Source organism: Odontomachus brunneus, unplaced genomic scaffold, assembly GCF_010583005.1.
Source record: "Odontomachus brunneus isolate Ranch 3 - 2012 unplaced genomic scaffold, Obru_v1 Obru_scaffold_049, whole genome shotgun sequence".
In the NCBI taxonomy this organism is placed as follows: domain Eukaryota; kingdom Metazoa; phylum Arthropoda; class Insecta; order Hymenoptera; family Formicidae; genus Odontomachus; species Odontomachus brunneus.
Genome location: NW_022639499.1, coordinates 136,814 through 156,964, shown reverse-complemented (window position 1 = coordinate 156,964; position 20,151 = coordinate 136,814). Strand labels below are relative to the sequence as shown.

General features: G+C 36.5%; 4 protein-coding genes and 1 long non-coding RNA gene across 8 annotated transcripts in view; all 5 read left to right on the top strand.

Moving 5' to 3' along the window:
• The first annotated feature begins 71 nt into the window (after positions 1 to 71).
• Positions 72 to 6,919, top strand: LOC116845049. Of its 3 annotated transcripts, XR_004378184.1 has the most exons (9): positions 2,299 to 2,768; positions 2,877 to 3,034; positions 3,151 to 3,307; positions 3,389 to 4,023; positions 4,926 to 5,542; positions 5,712 to 5,776; positions 5,869 to 5,990; positions 6,074 to 6,723; positions 6,905 to 6,919. XR_004378184.1 is itself a non-coding variant. In XM_032817313.1 (4 exons), exons 2-4 carry the CDS (start codon positions 454 to 456, stop codon positions 5,070 to 5,072), a joined length of 816 nt encoding a protein of 271 aa, XP_032673204.1. In that variant the 5' UTR covers positions 72 to 214; positions 331 to 453; the 3' UTR covers positions 5,073 to 5,371. The 3 variants fall into 3 exon arrangements, 2 of the variants coding, with proteins under 2 accessions (XP_032673204.1, XP_032673203.1); XM_032817313.1 differs by lacking the exons at positions 2,299 to 2,768; positions 2,877 to 3,034; positions 3,151 to 3,307; ... (2 more) ...; positions 6,074 to 6,723; positions 6,905 to 6,919 and adding exons at positions 72 to 214; positions 331 to 487 and having other exon boundaries at positions 4,926 to 5,371; XM_032817312.1 differs by lacking the exons at positions 2,299 to 2,768; positions 5,712 to 5,776; positions 5,869 to 5,990; positions 6,074 to 6,723; positions 6,905 to 6,919 and having other exon boundaries at positions 4,926 to 5,371.
• Positions 6,920 to 8,369: 1,450 nt separating this feature from the next.
• Positions 8,370 to 11,724, top strand: LOC116845044. 2 transcript variants are annotated; one of them, XM_032817306.1, is made up of 4 exons: positions 8,370 to 8,532; positions 8,650 to 8,806; positions 8,888 to 9,531; positions 11,542 to 11,724. In XM_032817306.1, the coding sequence occupies exons 2-4, from the start codon at positions 8,773 to 8,775 to the stop codon at positions 11,686 to 11,688; spliced, it is 825 nt and encodes a 274-aa protein (XP_032673197.1). In that variant the 5' UTR covers positions 8,370 to 8,532; positions 8,650 to 8,772; the 3' UTR covers positions 11,689 to 11,724. The 2 variants fall into 2 exon arrangements, with proteins under 2 accessions (XP_032673197.1, XP_032673196.1); XM_032817305.1 differs by having other exon boundaries at positions 8,470 to 8,806.
• Positions 9,664 to 10,911, top strand: LOC116845051. Its single transcript, XR_004378185.1, has 2 exons — positions 9,664 to 10,361; positions 10,459 to 10,911. It is a non-coding gene; the product is annotated as an uncharacterized LOC116845051 (long non-coding RNA).
• A 2,611-nt stretch (positions 11,725 to 14,335) lies between the features above and the next one.
• Positions 14,336 to 16,885, top strand: LOC116845043. The gene is made up of 4 exons (XM_032817304.1): positions 14,336 to 14,504; positions 14,621 to 14,779; positions 14,861 to 15,510; positions 16,436 to 16,885. The coding sequence occupies exons 2-4, from the start codon at positions 14,746 to 14,748 to the stop codon at positions 16,577 to 16,579; spliced, it is 828 nt and encodes a 275-aa protein (XP_032673195.1). The 5' UTR covers positions 14,336 to 14,504; positions 14,621 to 14,745; the 3' UTR covers positions 16,580 to 16,885.
• Positions 16,886 to 17,346: 461 nt separating this feature from the next.
• The window catches only part of LOC116845042, a 3,900-nt gene continuing 1,095 nt past the window's right edge, over positions 17,347 to 20,151 (top strand). The window contains exons 1-4 of the mRNA XM_032817302.1: positions 17,347 to 17,469; positions 18,163 to 18,342; positions 18,459 to 18,608; positions 18,690 to 19,342. Of these exons, the coding sequence (XP_032673193.1) occupies positions 18,575 to 18,608; positions 18,690 to 19,342 (687 nt within the window). The 5' untranslated portion in view covers positions 17,347 to 17,469; positions 18,163 to 18,342; positions 18,459 to 18,574. The remainder of the gene's footprint in view (positions 17,470 to 18,162; positions 18,343 to 18,458; positions 18,609 to 18,689; positions 19,343 to 20,151) is intronic.

Here is a 20,151-nt window from a genome sequence, read left to right as displayed (position 1 = left end):
GTTTTTGCTCAGTTACGTGTTAGTTTTTATTATGTGTTAGTTTCTAGCTATTATTGTATAGCTGGAAGACAATTCAAAAGGCGCTTTTGTTCGGACACAAATGATCATCGCTCTTCAGCGCGGTTCGCAGTATAAATATTCGCGACACCAAGCTTCGCAAGTTCTTTCTGCAGTGCACATTGCTGCCACACGGCACGCGAGGGCTATATACAAGGTGAGAAAGCTCATTTTTTCAATAAACAAAGAATCGATTCGCTCTTTTGCGCCGTTTGAATTTCTTTCCTAAAATTCTGTTTTCGTTTGCATCTCGCCTAAACACGCATTCTTTAGCGTCTACAAAGAATTGCACGTTGCACGTGACCTTACGCGAAAACTGAAGTCGCGAAGGTAGATCGATCCCGCGGAAGTAACCTCACAGAGACACCAGGATTATTCAGTAATTAGCGAATCACGATGATAGTTATACCCATGATACCGTTTTTCCTAGGTCAGTTGAACGTTCCGTTACTCGGTTAAACCTCGGTACGGTCTCATTACAACGAGTAATGTCATGCTCGACTTTTTTTAGGCTATCTTGCACAGAATACAAGCAGCCCTACGCCCTCGTACATATTCCACGTGCGGATAGAAACGTTATTATTCGGAGACTCAGAAACACGTAATAATGAAGGCAACGTCGGCCTGCAGTTCAATCTGAAATGTCAGCCGTATATGGATCAAAATTTAAAATGTCATATCGAGAAGACCACTTCTTATTCACATGGCATTGACCCCGCATACACAATAGACAAACTCAGCAACATACCTTGCGTAATGAACTTCCAATCGTTCGGAGTAACGAGTTATGACGTATTCCCGGAAAACGTGAGAAACAAGGAAACTGTGTTGGAAGTATTCCGGTTTATCGCGTATGAGCTGAGCGTCGGCGTTGACCTCACCAAATACTACGGCTATGAATTCAGCGCAATAGAGGACACCGTTATCGGCATATGCGGAACAATTTACAAATTAAGTCGTAATAAGGCTTCCAATTATATAAGTTATTCCGAGCTGGTCTCCTTAATTGCGAAGGAGGAGTACATTATGAAGAAGAACGAATCGGTCCTTATTAATAAAATAAGAATTGTGGAAGATTGCACACCGAAGGACGATTCTATCCTGGGAAGGATCTTATGGCCCAACCTCATAACATCGAATGTTATCGCGAAGCCGGTACGTATCACAAATTCACTTAGGCCCTCGTGATTGGAATGCAGGAATTTCGATTCGCACGACTCGACCACATCAACAGAGGCGTTTTTTCGTTTCGTGACCACGGTAGCGTTTGGATGGTTAGTTTGGTCACTTAACACTCGCAAAATCGCGAGTATCATTCTATCTTTGTTTCTCGAGGCGTTGCGAGAGGTAAGTGGACCAAACTAATCAACAAAACGCTACCGTGGTCACGAAGCGAAAAAACGCCTTTGTTGACGTGTCGTTGGCCGTTGCATCGACTTCTCTTATTTCGCTGATTCAACAGTTTAATCGTAGTCAAGAAACTGTCTAAGGATACGCGGTAGAAATCAATAGAACACGATAAGTTCAAAGTCAATATCCCGACATAACCTAATCCTAAACACAATGTTGTCATTGTTTTGGTCTCCAAATATAAATATATTCAAACGTTCAGCGTAGAACATATGTATCTTATATTGTTATATATTATGTTAGAATATCCTATTTTGAAAGTTTAAATACTGAAAACCAGTTTTTTTCAATGATAGTTTAAACTTGGATTCAAGTTTAGCTTCTAACAATGCTTTTGTTTTATTTAAACAGAGTTTAAGTTGAAATCTAAGTTTAAACTATCATTGAAAAACTGCCCCTTAAAGACCAAAAATAGTGAGAACGTTCAGAATTAGTCACGTGACATTGATAATTTTATATTGTGCGTGAATTAATTTCGATAACGATCGCCGGGCAACTCGTCGCGACATTCAACCCATTGGACATAGTTGTGAAGAAGAAAGTTAATCAATATAAGTACATAAATTAGTTAGCATTAAATGGGTAATTAATGCATTTTTTTTAATGCAAAGCGGCTCGTGTGATTTTAGATTATAAGTATATTCTCGAGTGTGTGTGTATGCATTTTTGTTTGTTGCAGCTAGCCTCGGGGTCTCAAGTGACATATACTCAGCACGATTTTTACACCAAGACTATAAATGAATTTAATCTCTATAATAAGCAACATAGGGTGGTTGGCTCTGTCCAGGAAACGATTGATCTTAAATTGGCATGGATAGAAAACTGAAAAACGCAACACGAGTATCGCATCTATTCGTTCAATGAAACGCTGAGGATTACACTCAGTGACCTCAATTTGATAACGGGCAAAATTACACGGAGGATGTATTTATAATTCGTTTTTAAAATATTGTTGACATGCAGTATTAAACTGCATAAAGTGTTACTATTATTATAACTACAAAAACACGATATATATTTCTTACTCTTTTATGTCCTTCGGTGACTTATTGTTGGTATAGATAACGATATACAGCCTTTGTTATGTTATTTTTTCTTTAATAAAATTTATAATTTTGCAGCCCGATAACTTCTCCGACTTGCTAAATTCTTCTCTTTATGAAAAGAGAATCACTAAATAATAAATTTTTTATTCTTATTGCCTCGCCACTCACTTATGTGTACATATATGTATCCCAAGAGCGTAATTAAAAATATTTCATGAGTCCATTACTGATGCAATCATACGATAACAAATATAGGTAAACGATTTATTAGGACCTTCCTTCATCGATATTGTGTATTAGTTTATTACATGTATTGTTAAATCTGTCATACATTATCTAGCTATTATTGTTTTTATTATCTAGCTGGAAGACGATTCGAAAGGCGCTTTTGTCCGGACACAAATAATCATCGCTCCTCAGCTGCGCGGTTCGCAGTATAAATATTCGCAACACCAAGCTTCGCAAGTTGTTTCTGCGGAGCACACGTTCCTACCACACGGCACGCGAGGGCTATTTACAAGGTGAGAAAGTTCGTTTCTTCAATAAACAAAGAATCGATTCGCTCTTTTGCGCCGTTTGAATTTCTTTCCTAAAATTCTGTTTTCATTTGCATTTCGCCTGAACACTCATTCTTTAGCGTCTACAGAGAATTGCACGTTGCTTGTGACCTTACGCGAAAACTGAAGTCGCGAAGATAGATCGATCCCGCGGAAGCAACCTCACGGAGACACCAGTATTATTCAGTAATTAGCGGATCACGATGGTAGTTATACCTATGATACCGTTTTTCCTAGGTCAGTTGAACGTTCCGTTACTCGGTTAAACCTCGGGACGGTCTCATTACAACGAGTAATGTCATGCTCGACTTTTTCCAGGCTATCTTGCAGGGAATACAAGTGACCCTACGCCCTCGTACACATTTCAAGTGCGGATAGAAACGTTATTATTCAGAACACGTAATATAGAAGGCAACGCCGACATGCAGTTCCATCTGAAATGTCAGCCGTATACGGATCAAAATTTAATATGTCACATCGAGAAGAGCCCTTCTTATTCACCTAACACTGACCGCGCACACATAATAGACAAACTCAGCAACATACTTTGCATAATGAACTTCCATCCGTACGGATTAAGAAGTTATGACTTATTCCCGGAAAACGTGGAAAACAAGGAGACTGCGTTGGAAGTATTTCGGTTTGTCGCGCATCAGCTGAACGTCGGCGTGAACCTTAAAAAATACTACGCCGTCGAATTCAGTGCGTTAGAGGACACCGTTATCGGCATATGCGCGACAATTTATAAAATAAGTCGAAATAAGGCTTCCAATTATATAATAAATTCCGAGCTGGTCTCCTTAATTGAGAATGAAATGTACACTATAAAGAAGGACGAATCGGTCAATATTAAGAAAATAAGGCTTGTGCAATATTGCCAATCGAGGAACGACTCTATCTTCGGAAGGATCTTATGGCCCAACCTCATAACATCGAATATCGTCGCGAAGCCGGTACGTATCGACGACTTCATTTAGACCCTCGTGGTTATTAGAACGCAGGAGTTTCGATTCGCACGACTCGACTACGTCAACAGAGGCGTTTTTTCGTTTCGTGACCACGGTAGCGTTTGGTTGGTTAGTTTGGTCCACTTAACACTCGCAAATCTGCAAGCGTCATTCTATCTTTGTTGCTCGAGGCATTGCGAGAGTTAAGTAGACCAAACTAATCAACCAAACGCTACCATGGTCACGAAACGAAAAAACGCCTCTGTTGGCCGTTGCATCGACTCCTTTTGTTTCGCTTGTTCAACAGTTTAATCGTAGTCAACAAACTGTCTAAGGATCCGCGGTAGAAATCAATAGAACAAGTTAAATTCAAAGTCAACTTCCCGACATACCCCTATTCCTAGACACAATGTTGTTATTGTTTTGTTCTTCAAATACAAATATGTTCAAACATTCAGCCTAGAACATGTGTATCGTATATTGTTATATATTATGTTAGAATATTTTATGTTGAAAGTTTAAACACTGAAGGCCGGTTTTTTCAATGATAGTTTAAACTTGGTTTCAAGTTTAGCTTCTAACAATGCTTTTAAGCTAAACCTAAGTTTAAACTATCATTGAAAAACTGCCACTTAAAGACCAAAAATAGTAAGAACGTTTAGAATTAGTCACGTGACATTGATAATTTTACATTGTGCGTGAATTAATTTTGATAACGATCGCCGGGCAACTCGTCGCGACATTCAACCCATTAGACATATTTGTGAAGAAGAAAGTTAATCAATATAAGTACATAAATTAGATAGTATTAACTGGGTAATTAATACATATTGTCAAAGCGGCTCATGTGATTGTGAGATTATAAGTATATTCTCGAGTGTGTGTGTATACATTTTTATTTGTTGCAGTTTATTTCGGGGTCTGAAATGACATATAACCTGCGCGATTTCTACACCAGTACTTCAAATCAATTTAATCTCTATAATGAGCAAGGTAGGATAGTTGGCTCTGTCCAGGAAACGATTAATCTTAAATTGGTAAGGATAGAAAACTGAAAAACGCGACACGAGTATCGCATCTATTCGTTCAATGAAACGCTGAGGATTACACTCAGTGACATCAATTTGGTAACGGGCAAAATTACACGGAGGATGTATTTTTAATTCGTTTTTAAAATATTGTTGACATGGAGTATTAAACTGCATAAAGTGTTACTATTATTATAACTACAAAAACACGATATATATTTCTTACTGTTTTATGTCCTTCGGTGACTTATTGCTGGTATAGATGACGATATACCGCCTTTGTTATGTTGTTATTTTTACTTTAATAAAATTTTGCCGCCCGATAACTTCTCCGACTTGCTTAATTCTTCTCTTTATGAAAAGAGAATCACCAAATAATAAATTTCTTATTCTTATTACCTCGTCACTCACTTATGTGTACATATATGTGTCTCAAGAGCGTAATTAAAAGTATTTCATGAGTCCATTACTGATGCAATCATACGAAACAAATACAGGTAAACGATTTATTAGAACTTTCCTTCGTCGATATTGTCTATTAGTTTATTATGTGTATTGTTATATCTGTCACACATTATCGTAGCATCTGTATATGTTTGTGTTTTGTTTGTGTCTATTTCTTACGGTAAAGCATCTTATAAACTTTGACGGATCTCTGTTCGACAGAGTAATGATCCTCTTCAAATAGCATAGAACATGTGGATGGAAACATTTGCGATCAGGGAAATAAGGTAAAAGAATTATAATATAACATAAGAAAACCGCCTGAATTTTGCTTCTGAAATCTCACTCGTCCTCTCATCTTTTCAAATGCACTCTTCAGCATTTAAAAAGTGCATCACGCAGAGCAGCACTTAGCACGAAAATTGCAGCCAAGAGAAATCGATTACAAATTGTGATCAGACTTCTTCATGGCAACTGTACACGTGATACCTTTTCTCTTAGGTAAGTTCAGTGTTCTGTTGCTCGATTACTTTTATACGATCTCAGCTACTAACCTTATTATCGATTTTCTCCAACCACGGTAGTTCCGAGTAGCGAAACAACCAACAAATCTGTATTCACATTTAAAGTGTGGACACAGATAAAACACGACGAACTATTGCACAAACTAGATACGTCATATGACAATACCCTGTTTAACATTGTCGTGTGTGAGCCGTCCTTATCTGGTCTTGGTTGTTTCATCGACAAAGTCAAGCATACTTATAAAAAGGATTTTTAGAATTGCAACTTCGTTGTAACTTCTATCATCTATAAGCGAGTACAGTTCGTAATAACATTCAATATGTACAAAGTGGTATGTTACATTTATATGCAAGACGGCCCGAATACGTCGTTTTTGCGAGACATCTGCGAGATGGTCGGGGATCAGCTGAATATCGGTACGGACATAGTAATACCGAACGGACATTACTTCAAAGCGCTGGAGAATTCCGCTATCGGCAGATGCCTGACGTTTTATCAAGTCTTTTATCAACCTGGCTATAATGTGTCCGATTACTTTCTGGAGCGAACATTTCACATATTAGGCAACAAAGATTTTAAGCTTATTCCAAATCACATTTTGCATGTTAGCAAATACAGATACATGGACAGGTGCTCTCCGTCGCATGATTATATGTTGGGAAAAATGTTCCAGCCCGAGTACATTCCAGATGACTACGTCTTGAAATTAGTACGTATCGATGAATTCATTTAGTAATCAGGATTATTGAGATTTTGTTTCGCATGATTTGAGAACGTAGATAGTCATTTTTGCAGACGTCGGTCGTCACGCTGAATTTCTTTTTTAGTTGAATAGCTTGATTAGTTTCTGTAGCTTTCATAACAAAAACATAACATAAACATAATTATAGGAATCTGTGCGATAAAGGATTTGCTCGCGACTGGTGCATGAATTAATGCATTCACATTTATTCATTTGCATTAACAATGTGCAATTAATACACTTTGAAGGAGAATGGGATACATCGAATAAATTATATGAAAATGTAAAGTGTTACGAGTTAATGTAACCTTGATTATGTGTGTGCGCGATTATTTATTGCAGAACGAATCACACTCTCGAATGTCGTTCACTATGAATTCCTTCACTTCTATGACAGAAAAGACTTTTGAAATACGTAACAGCCAGTAAAAAGTTGCCGGAGATATTCATGAGAGAATTACACTCGAATTAGCATCGGTGGAAGTAAAAACATTCTAAAGAAGATATTTTTTCTCTATTACTTACATATTGCTACGGACTCAGGACGATATGTAGTAATTTATCACAAAGATATTAATTGTTATGCAAATATATTAATTGTTATTATTGTAAATTAATATTTAATCGTATCTAATTTTACAATCTCCTGAAAATTACGTAATCTATTGCAGATTCACAATGCAGATGTAAACGATCTATTGGAATACTTCTAATGTTAATGTCACCATTAGTTTGTTAAATAATTGTTTCAATACGGACATTTTTTTATTATATGCGATATAGCATCTTTTGATTTCTAGCATTATACATATTTCTAGCATTACATCTTTTACGTTTGTGCGATTTAAAATTATATTCGATATAAATCAAGAAACTAGTTTTGAATATAGTTTTACCTAATGCAATTGCGCGGCAAACAGTAACTACATTATTGTAAATGTTTATGTACTACTCAGTTACTATGCAATTAAATACGGTAAAACAGCAATAAGAAGTACTTGATCCATTTTCGATTGCTTTATTAACTTTGTTATTATTTTTAAAATATTGAAATTTTTAAAGTAGAGCTTGCCCAAGAAGACCAAAAAATTACGATGGCGAGAAAATAAGCCAATTGTGCTTGAAAAGCTTTTTAGTTATTTCGGCATTATCTTGACCTTTCGGTGGTTTTAAATAAAAATCGTACCGAGCAATGTTTACCGACATATATGAGATTGACGATGACAGAGCAACAAAAATAACTGATAATGACAATTATTAAAAATTGATGGTACTATCTACACATGAATTTTTACACGATATATATCTCCTTTTTCTTTTGTATCTTCATCATCGTCTAAATATCATTATACGCGTTTATAACAGTTTATCACAAACGATTACTAAATGATTAAATAACTAAATAACTTATCTGTTTAATTCTACACATTACAGATCATCAGTTCATTAATTTCACCTTAATTCTACCTCACGTTCTACAAGTTAATCGTTGATGTATAAAACAGTTGAAAAAATTAAGATTCATATTTTAACTACAACTCTGTCATTTTATTTGAAGTTTTTGTTCAGTTACTTGTTAGTTTTTATTATGTGTTAGTTGCTAGCTATTATTGTATAGCTGGAAGACGATTCGAAAGGCGCTTTTGTCCCGACACAAATGGTCACCGCTCCTCAGCTGCGCGGTTCGCAGTATAAATATTCGCGACATCACGCTTCGCAAGTTGTTTCTATGGCGCACACGTTCCTACCACACGGCACGCGAGGGCTATTTACAAGGTGAGATAGTTCGTTTCTTCAATAAACAAAGAATCGAATTCGCTCGTTTGCGCCGTTGGAATTTCTTTCCTAAAATTCTGTTTTCATTTGCATTTCGCCTGAGCACTCATTCTTTAGCGTCCACAAAGAATTGCACGTTGCTCGTGACCTTCCGCGAAAACTGAAGTCGCGAAGATAGATCGATCTCGCGGAAGCAACCTCACGGAGACACCAGTATTATTCAGTAATTAGTGGATCACGATGATAGTTATACCCATAATACCGTTTTTCCTAGGTCAGTTGAACGTTCCGTTACTCGGTTAAACCTCGGGACGGTCTCATTACAACGAGTAATGTCATGCTCGACTTTTTCCAGGCTATCTTGCACGGAATACAAGCAACCCTACGCCCTCGTACATATTTCACGTGCGGATAGAAACGGAATTATTCAGATACTCAGGAACACATAATAATGAAGACAAAGCCGACCTGCAGTTCCGTCTGAAATGTCAGCCGTATATGGATCAAAATTTAAAATGTCACATCGAGAAGAGCCCTTCTTATTCTCCTAGCACTGACTCCGCATACATAATAGACAAACTCAGCAACGTACGTTGCATAATGAACTTCCAGCCGTCCGGAGTAAAGAGTTATGACGTATTTCTGCAAAACGTGAAAAACAAGGAGACTGCGTTGGAAGTATTTCGGTTTATCGTGCATCAGCTGAACGTCGGCGTTGACCTCAAAAAATATGACGGCAACGAATTCGATGCGATAGAGGAAACCGTTATCGGCACATGCAAGACAGTTTACATGATAAGTCGTAATTACGCTCGCAATTATATAATATATTCCAAGCTGGTCTCCTTAATTGCGAAGGAGGAGTACATTATGAAGAAGGACGAATCGGTCAATATTAATAAAATGAGAAATGTGGAAAATTGCATACTGAGGAACGATTCTATCCTGGGAAGGATCTTATGGCCAAACCTCATAACACCGAATTTCACCGCGAAGCCGGTACGTATCGACGAGTTCATTTAGGCCCTCGTGGTTATTAGAACGCAGGAGTTTCGATTCGCACGACTCGACTACGTCAACAGAGGCGTTTTTTCATTTCGTGACCACGGCAGCGTTTGGTTGCTTAGTTTGGTCTACTTAACACTCGCAAAACCGCGAGCGTCATTCTATCTTTGTTGCTCGAGGCGTTGCGAGAGTTAAGTAGACCAAACTAATCAACCAAACGCTACCATGATCACGAAACGAAAAAACGCCTCTGTTGGCCGTTGCATCGACTCCTTTTGTTTCGTTTGTTCAACAGTTTAATCGTAGTCAATAAACTGTCTAAGGATATGCGGGCTCGATAGAAGAAGTTATGTTCAAAGTCAACTTCCTGACATATACCTAATCCTAGACACAATGTTGTTATTATTTTAGTCTTCAAATACAAATATATTCAAACATTCAGCGTGAAACATGATATGTATCTTATATTGTTATATATCATGTTAGAATATTTTATGTTGAAAGTTTAAACACTGAAGGCCGGTTTTTTCAATGATAGTTTAAACTTGGATTCTAGTTTAGCTTCTAACAATGCTTTTATTTTATTTGAACAGAGTTTAAGTTGAAATCTAAGTTTAAACTATCATTGAAAAACTGCCCCTTAAAGACCAAAAATAATGAGAACGTTCAGAAGTAGTCACGTGACATTGATAATTTTACATTGTGCGTCAATTAATTTCGATAACGATCGGCGGGCAACTCGTCGCGACATTCAACCCATTAGACATAGTTGTGAAGAAGAAAGTTAATCAATATAAGTACATAAATTAGTTAGCATTAAATGGGTAATTAATGCATTTTTTTTAATGCAAAGCGGCTCGTGTGATTTTAGATTATAAGTATATTCTCGAGTGTGTGTGTATGCATTTTTGTTTGTTGCAGCTAGCCTCGGGGTCTCAAGTGACATATACTCAGCACGATTTTTACACCAAGACTATAAATGAATTTAATCTCTATAATAAGCAACATAGGGTGGTTGGCTCTGTCCAGGAAACGATTGATCTTAAATTGGCATGGATAGAAAACTGAAAAACGCAACACGAGTATCGCATCTATTCGTTCAATGAAACGCTGAGGATTACACTCAGTGACCTCAATTTGATAACGGGCAAAATTACACGGAGGATGTATTTATAATTCGTTTTTAAAATATTGTTGACATGCAGTATTAAACTGCATAAAGTGTTACGATTATTATAACTACAAAAACACGATATATATTTCTTACTCTTTTGTGTCCATCAATGACTTATTGCTGGTATAGATAACAATATACAACCTTTGTTTTGTTGTTATTTTTTCTTTAATAAAATTTATAATTTTGCTGCCCGATAACTTCTCCGACTTGCTTAATTCTTCTCTTTATGAAAAGAGAATCACCAAATAATAAATTTCTTATTCTTATTACCTCGTCACTCACTTATGTGTACATATATGTGTCTCAAGAGCGTAATTAAAAATATTTCATGATCCATTACTGATCACATGATACGAAACAAATACAGGTAAACGATTTATTAGGACTTTCCATCGTCGATATTGTGTATTAGTTTATTATGTGTATTATTATATCTGTTATACATTATCGTAGCATCTGTATATGTTTGTGTTTTGTTTGTCTCTATTTCTTACGGTAAAGCAGCTTATAAACTTTAATGGATCTCTGTTCGATAGAGTAATGATCGTCTTCAAATACCATAGAACATGTGGATGGCAACATTTGCGATCATGCAAACAAGGTAAAAGACTTAAGGTAAGAAAACCTCCTGAATTTTGCTTCTGAAATCTCACTCGTCCTATCATCTTTTTAAACGCACTCTTTAGCATTTGAAGAAAGTTAATCAATATAAGTACATAAATTAGTTAGCATTAACTGGGTAATTAATGCATTTTGTCAAAGCGGCTCGTGTGATTGTGAGATTATAAGTATATTCTCGAGTGTGTGTGCATTTTTGTTTGTTGCATCTATCCTCGGAGTCTCAAATGACATATACTCTGCACAATTTCGACACCAACACTATGAATGCATTTAAACTCTATAATGAGCAACATAGGATAGTTGGCTCTGTCCAAGAAACGATTAATCTTAAATTGATAAAGATAGAAAACTGAAAAACGCGACACGAGTATCTATTCGTTCAATAAAATGCTGAGGATTACACTCAGTGACCTCAATTTGGTAACGGCAAAATTAAACGGAAGAGGTATTTTTAATTCGTTGAAGAGTGCATCACGCAGAACAGCACTTAGCACGAAAATTGCAGCCAAGAGAAATCGATCACAGTTTGTGATCAGTTTGTGATCAGTTTCTTCATGGCAACTTTACAGGTGATACCTTTTCTCCTAGGTAAGTTGAGCGTTCTATTGCTCGACTACTTTTATACGATCTCAACTACTAACGTTATTATCGGTCTTCTCCAGCCACGATAGTTCCGAGTAGCGAAGCAACCAACAAATCTGTATTCACAGTCAAGGTGTGGATACAGATAAAACACGACGAACTATTGAACAAACCAGATATATGATAATACCCTGTTTATCATTGACGTGTGTGAGCCGTCCTTATCATTTGATCTGGATTGTTTCATCGACAAAATTCAGCATACTTATAAAACGAACTTTTCCAATGACAACTTCGTTGTGCCTTCTATCATCTACGAGCAAGTACAGTTCGTAATAACACTCAATATGTACAAAGTGCAATGTTACATCTATATGCAAGACGGCCCGAATAAGTCGTTTCTGCGAGACATCTGCGAGATGGTCGGGGATCAGCTGAATATCGGGACGGACATAGTAACACCGACCGGACATTATTTCAAAGCGTTGGAGAATTCCGCTATCGGCAAATGCCTGACGTTTTACCAAGTCTTTTATTAACCTGGCTATAATGTGTTCGATTACTGTTTGGACCGAACATTTCACATATTAGGCAACAAGGTTTTCAAACTTATTCCAAACCACATTTTGCATGGTAGCAAATACAGATACATGGACAGGTGCTCTCCGTCGCATGATTATATGTTGGGAAAAATGTTCCAGCCCGAGTACATTCCAGATGACTACGTCTTGAAATTAGTACGTATCGATGAATTCATTTAGTAATCAGGATTATTGAGATTTTGTTTCGCATGATTTGAGAACGTAGATAGTCATTTTTGCAGACGTCGGTCGTCACGCTGAATTTCTTTTTTAGTTGAATAGCTTGATTAGTTTCTGTAGCTTTCATAACAAAAACATAACATAAACATAATTATAGGAATCTGTGCGATAAAGGATTTGCTCGCGACTGGTGCATGAATTAATGCATTCACATTTATTCATTTGCATTAACAATGTGCAATTAATACACTTTGAAGGAGAATGGGATACATCGAATAAATTATATGAAAATGTAAAGTGTTACGAGTTAATGTAACCTTGATTATGTGTGTGCGCGATTATTTGTTGCAGAACGAATCACACTCTCGAATGTCGTTCACTATGAATTCCTTCACTTCTATGACAGAAAAGACTTTTGAAATACGTAACAGCCAGCAAAAAGTTGCCGGAGATATTCATGAGAGAATTACACTCGAATTAGCATCGGTGGAAGTAAAAACATTATAAAGAAGATATTTTTGCCCTACTACTTTTATATTGCTATGGACTCAAGATGATATGTACTAATTTGTCACAAATATATTAATTGTTATTCAAATATATTAATTGTTATTATTGTAAATTATTATTTAATTATATCTAATTTTACTATCTCCCGAAAATTACGTAGTCTATTGCAGATTCACAATTCAGATGTAAACGATCTATTGGAATACTTCTAATGTTAATGTCACTATTTGTTTGTTAGATAATTGTTTCACTGTGGACAGTTGTTTATCATATGCGATATAACATCTTTTGATTTCTAGCATTATACATATTTCTAGCATTACATCATTTACGTTTGTGCGATTTAAAATTATATTCCTTATAAATCAAGAAACTATTTTTGAATATAGTTTTACCTAATGCAATTGCGTGGCAATCAGTAACTACATTTTTGTAAGTGTTTATGTACTACTCAATTACTATGCAATTAAATACGGTAAAAAAGCAATGAAAAGTACTTGATCAATGTTCGATCGTTTCATTAAATTTGATTTTATTTTTATAATATTGAAATTATTATAGTAGGGTTTGTCCAAGAAGAACAGAAAATTACGATGGCGAGAAAATAAGCGAATTGTGCTTGAAAAGCTTTTTAGTCATTTCTCGTCATTTCGGCATTATGTTGACCTTTCGGTGATTTTAAATAAAAATCGTACCGAGCAATGTTTACCGACATATATGAGATTGACTATGACAGAGCAACAAAAATAACTGATAATGATAATTATTAAAAATCGATGGTATCATTCACACATGAATTATTACATTGTATATATCTTCTTTTTTTTTGTATTTTCATCGTCATCTGAATATCATTATACGCGTTTATACGCGTTATACGCGTAACAGTTTACCACAAACGATTACTAAATGATTAAATAACTAAATAACATATATCTGTTTAATTTTGCACATTACAGATTATCAGTTCATTAATTTTGCATTAATGCTACTTCACGTTCTATTAGTGTATGCGCGTACTTGTTAATCGTAGATGTATAAAACAATTGAAAATATTAAGATTCATATTTTCACAACGACTCTGTCAATTTATTTGAATTTTTTGTTCAGTTACGTGTTAGTTTTTATTATGTGTTAGTTTCTAGCTGTTATTGTATTACTGGGAAACGATTCGAAAGGCGCTTTTGTCCGGACAAATGATCATCGCCCTTCAGCTGCGCGGTTCGCAATATAAATATTCGCGACGCCAAGCATTCGCAAGTTGTTTCTGCGGCGCACACGCTTTTACCACACGACACGCGAGGGCTATATACAAGGTGAGAAAGCTCGTTTCTTCAATAAACAAAGAATCTATACGCTCTTTTGCGTCGTTCGAATTTCTTTCCTAAAATTCTGTTTTCGTTTGCATCTCGCCTGAACACGCATTCTTTAGTGTCTACAGAGAATTGCACGGTGCTCGCGACCTTACGCGAAAACTGAAGTCGCGAAGATAGATCGATCCCGCGGAAGCAACCTCTGACAGAGACACCAGGATTATTCAGTAATTAGCGGATCACGATGACAGTTTTACCCATGATACCGTTTTTCCTAGGTCAGTTGAACGTTTCGTTACTCAGTTAAACCTCGGTACGGTCTCATTACAACGAGTAATGTCATATTCGACTTTTCCCAGGCTATCTTGCACAGAATACAAGCAACCCTACGCCCTCGTACATATTCCACGTGCGGATAGACACGTTACTCACCGGCGAACTATTAACACATTATAATGACGGCAACTTCGGCGAGGAGTTCAAACTGATATGTCAGCCGTATATAGATCAAAGTTTAAAATGTCACATTCCAAAGTTCACTTCATCAAGCATGGCTCCCGCACTCAACAACTTTTTTACACCGACAGTTTTCACCAATATACCTTGCGTAATAAACTTCGATCCGAAAGGAGCAACGAGTTATAACTTATTGAAGAAAAACGTGAAAGACAAGGAGACTGTGTTAAAAGTATTCCGGTTTATCGGGCATCAGCTGAGCGTCGGTGTTGACCTCACCCATTGGTCGAACTACGATTTCAACGCGTTCGAAGACACAGTTATCGGCATATGCCCGACAATGTACAGAATAAATCGACATGTGGATTTCAGTTATATAACATATTTCGAACTGGTTTCCTTAATTGCGAAGGACACATACATTCTGAAGAAGAACGAAACTGTCCATATTAGTAAAAATAGACTTGCGGAATATTGCTCCCCGCAGGACGGTACTATTCTCGGAATGATCTTATCGCCCAACTTCATAATATCGAATGTCACCTCAAAGGCGGTACGTATCGACGAATTCACTTAGGCCTTCGTGGTCATTGAAACGCAGAAATTTCGATTCGCATGACTCGACTACGTCAACAGAGGCGTCTTTTTTTTTCGCGACCACGGTAGCGTTTGGTTGGTGAGTTTGGTCCACTTAACACTCGCAACACCGCGAGCGTCTTTCTATCTTTGTTGTTCGAGGCGTTGCGAGTTAAGTGGACCAAACTAACCAAACAAACGCTACCGTAGTCACGAAACGATAAAACGCTTTTGACGTATCGTTGGCCGTTGCATCGACTCCTTTTGTTTTGCTTGTTCAATAATTTAATCGTAGTCAAGAAACTGTATAAGAATACGCGGTACAGCAATCAATAGAAAAAGTTAAGTTCAAAGTCAACTTCTCGACATACACCTAGTCCTGGACACAATGTTGTTATTAGTTTGGTCTTCAAATACAAATATATTCAAACTTTCAGCGTAGAACATATGTATCTTATGTTGTTATATATTGTATTAAAATATTCTATTTTGAAAGTTTAAACACTGAGGTTTTTCAATGATTGTTTAAACTTGGTTTCAAGTTTAGCCTATAACAATGCTTTTGTTTTATTTAAACAGAGTTTAAGTTGAAATCTAAATTTAAACTATTATTAAAAAACTGCCCCTTAAAGACCAAAAATAGTGAGAACGTTCAGAATTAGTCACGTGGCATTGATACCTTTCCTTTTTGCGTGAATTAATTTCGATAACGATCGCCGGGTAACTCGTCGCGACATTCAACGCATTAGACATAGTTGTGAAGAAGAAAGTTAATCAAAATAAGTACATAAATTTGTTTGCATTAATTAGGTAATTAATGCATTTTGTCAAAGCGGCTCGTGTGATTATGAGATTACAAGTATATTCTCGATTGTGTTTGTATGCATTTTTGTTTCTTGCAGGTAGCCTCGCATGTTCTAATGTCGTATACTCAGCATGATTTCTACACCAAGTCTGTAAATGCATATAATATCTATGATGAGCAAGGTAAAGGCGGTTTTGTCCAGGAAACGATTAATCTTAGATTGGGATTGATAGAAAGCTGAAAAACGCGACAGGAGTATCGCATCTATTCGTTAAATCAAAAGCTGAGGATTATACTCAATGACCCCAATTTGGTAACGAGCAAAATTACATGGAGGACATATGTATAATTCGTTTTTAAAATATTGTTGACATGTAATATTAAACTGCATAAAATGTTATTATTATTATAATTACGAAAACATGATATATATTTCTTACTCTTTTATGTCCTTCGGTGACTTATTGCTGGTATAGATAACGATATACAGCCTTTGTTATGTTGTTATTTTTTCTTTAATAAAATTTATAAGCTTGACTCTCGATAACTTCTTCGACTTGTTTAATTTTACACTTTATGAGAATAGAATTACCAGATAATAAATTTCTTATTTTTATTATATCGTCATTGACTTATGTGTATGTACATATATGTGTGTTAAGGCCGTAATTAAAAATTTTTTTGAGTCTATTATTGACGCAATCATACAATACAGATACAGATAAGAGATTTATTAGGACTCTCCTTCGTCGATGTGTGTTAGTTTGTTATGTGTATTGTTATATCCGTCATACATTATAGCTTCTGTATGTGTGTTTTGTTTGTGCTTATTTATAAACCAGCTTATAAACTTTGGTGGATATTTGTGCTCGATAAAATATTGATCGTCTTCAAATAGAATAGGACATGTGGATGACATTTGCGATAAGACAAACAAGGTAAAATGCTTATGACAAAAGAGCTGCCCAAATTTTGCTTCTGAAATATCACTCGTTCTCTCATCTTGTCAAACGCACTCTTCAATATTTGAAGAGTGCATCACGCAGAGCAGCACTTTGCGCGAGAATTGCAGCAAGAGAAATTGACCACAGTTTGTGACGAGACTTCTTCATCATCATAGCAACTTTATAGGTAATACCTTTTCTTCTAGGTAAGTTGAGAGTTTTGTTGCTCGATTAAGCTTTGATACGATCTCATTACAACTACTAACGTCATTATCGATCTTCTCGAGCCACGGTAGTTCCGAGTAGCGAAGCAACCAACAGATTTGTATTAACATTCAAAGTATGGATACAGATAAAGCACGACGAGGTAGTGAACAAACTAGATACGTTATGACAATACCCTGTTTATCATTGTTGTGTGTAAGCCGTCCTTATTATCTGATCTAGATTGTTTCATCATCAAAGACAAGCATACTTATAAAAAGGACTTTTACATTGACAACTTTATTGTGCCTGCTACCATTAAAAATTGATGGTACCATTCACACATGAATTTTTACACGATATATATCTCCTTTTTCTTTTGTATCTTCATTATCGTCTAAATATCATTATACGCGTTTATAACAGTTTATCACAAACGATTACTAAATGATTAAATAACTAAATAACATATATCTGTTTAATTCTGCACATTGCAGATCATCAGTTCATGAATTTCGCATTAATTCTACTTCACGTTCTACTAGTGTATGCGCGTATATGTTAATCGTAGATATATAAAACAATTGAAAAAAATAAGATTTATATTTTTACTACGACTCTGGCAATTTATTTGAATTTTTTATTCAGTTACGTGTTAGTTTTTATTATGTGTTAGTTTCTAGCTATTATTGTATAGCTGGAAGACGATTCGAAAGGCGCTTTTGTCCGGACACAAATGATCATCGCTCTTCAGCTGCGTGGTTCGCAATATAAATATTCGCGACGCCAAGCGTTCGCAAGTTGTTTCTGCGGCGCACACGTTCCTACCTTATGACATGCGAGGGCTATATACAAGGTGAGAAAGCTCGTTTTTTCAATAAACAAAGAATCTATTCGCTCTTTTGCGCCGTTCGAATTTCTTCCCTAAATTTCTGTCTTCGTTTGCATCTCGCCTGAACACGCATTCTACAGAGAATTGCGCGTTGCACGTGATCTTACGCGAAAACTGAAGTCGCGAAGATAGATCGATCCCGCGGAAGCAACCTCTGACAGAGACACCAGGATTATTCAGTAATTAGCGGATCACGATGACAGTTTTACCCATGATACCGTTTTTCCTAGGTCAGTTGAACGTTTCGTTACTCAGTTAAACCTCGGTACGGTCTCATTACGACGAGTAATGTCATATTCGACTTTTCCCAGGCTATCTTGCACAGAATACAAGCAACGTTACGCCCTCATACATATTCCACGTGCAGATAGACACGTTAATCTCCGGCGAACAAGAAACACGTTATGATGGCGGCAACTTCGGCATGAAGTTCAAATTGATATGTCAGCCGTATATATATCAAAGTTTAAAATGTCACATCTCGAAGATCACTTCTAGTTCACCGAGCATGGGCCCCGCACTCTACGACTTTTTTACACCGATAGTCTTCACCAATATACCTTGCGTAATAAACTTCGATTCGAAAGGAGCAACGAGTTATTACTTATTGAAGGAAAACGTGAAAGACAAGGAGATTGTGTTGGAAGTATTCCGGTTTATCGGGCATCAGCTGAGCGTCGGTGTTGACCTCACCCATTGGGGCTACGAATTCAACGCGTTCGAGGACACCGTTATGGGCACATGCGCGACAATGTACAGGATAACTCAAAAGAAGGCTTTCAATTATATAAAGTATTTCGAGCTGGTTTCCTTAATTCCGAAGGCATCATACATTATGAAGAAGAACGAAACTGTCCTTATTAATAAACATAGACTTGGGGAATATTGCTCCCCGCAGAACGGTACTATCCTCGGAATGATCTTATCGCCCGACTTAGTAATGTCGAATGTCACCTCAAAGGCGGTATGTATCGACGAATTCACTTAGGCCTTCGTGGTCATTGGAACGCAGAAATTTCGATTCGCACGACTTGACTACGTCAACAGAGGCGTCTTTTTTTTTCGCGACCACGATAGCGTTTGGTTGGTGAGTTTGGTCCACTTAACACTCGCAACACCGCGAGCGTCTTTCTATCTTTGTTGTTCGAGGCGTTGCGATAGTTAAGTGGACCAAACTAACCAACCAAACGCTACCGTAGTCACGAAACGATAAAACGCTTTTGACGTGTCGTTGGCCGTTGCATCGACTTCTTTTGTTTCGCTTGTTCAATAATTTAATCGTAGTCAAGAAACTGTATAAGAATACGCGGTACAGCGATCAATAGAAAAAGTTAAGCTCAAAGTCAACTTCTCGACATACACCTAGTCCTGGACACAATGTTGTTATTAGTTTGGTCTTTAAATACAAATATATTCAAATACAAGTATATTCAAACTTTTAGCGTAGAACATATGTATCTTATGTTGTTATATATTATATTAGAATATTCTATTTGAAAGTTTAAACACTGAGGTTTTTCAATGATTGTTTAAACTTGGTTTCAAGTTTAGCCTATAACAATGCTTTTGTTTTATTTAAACAGAGTTTAAGTTGAAATCTAAAGGATTTCGCACAAAATCTATGGAAAATGGTTTTCGGTCAAATTGGCTAAAATTTTACTATGTTATAGTTTTCGCCATGCTGATAAAAAGTTATCATTGCACCAAGTCCCAAAAGTCAATATTTCCCAAGATATAAAGGGTCAAAGTAGTGAAATATGGTCATCCGCAGTA

Excerpts from the sequence above, each read along its gene's own strand:
- LOC116845049 (XM_032817313.1), top strand. The coding sequence starts at position 454 with ATGATAGTTATACCCATGATACCGTTTTTCCTAG. Across the intron at positions 488-3,388 it reads CATGATACCGTTTTTCCTAG|GCTATCTTGCAGGGAATACA; the intron begins GTCAGTTGAACG and ends GACTTTTTCCAG. Across the intron at positions 4,024-4,925 it reads CGAATATCGTCGCGAAGCCG|TTTATTTCGGGGTCTGAAAT; the intron begins GTACGTATCGAC and ends TATTTGTTGCAG.
- LOC116845044 (XM_032817306.1), top strand. The coding sequence starts at position 8,773 with ATGATAGTTATACCCATAATACCGTTTTTCCTAG. Across the intron at positions 8,807-8,887 it reads CATAATACCGTTTTTCCTAG|GCTATCTTGCACGGAATACA; the intron begins GTCAGTTGAACG and ends GACTTTTTCCAG. Across the intron at positions 9,532-11,541 it reads CGAATTTCACCGCGAAGCCG|CTATCCTCGGAGTCTCAAAT; the intron begins GTACGTATCGAC and ends TGTTTGTTGCAT.
- LOC116845043 (XM_032817304.1), top strand. The coding sequence starts at position 14,746 with ATGACAGTTTTACCCATGATACCGTTTTTCCTAG. Across the intron at positions 14,780-14,860 it reads CATGATACCGTTTTTCCTAG|GCTATCTTGCACAGAATACA; the intron begins GTCAGTTGAACG and ends GACTTTTCCCAG. Across the intron at positions 15,511-16,435 it reads CGAATGTCACCTCAAAGGCG|GTAGCCTCGCATGTTCTAAT; the intron begins GTACGTATCGAC and ends TGTTTCTTGCAG.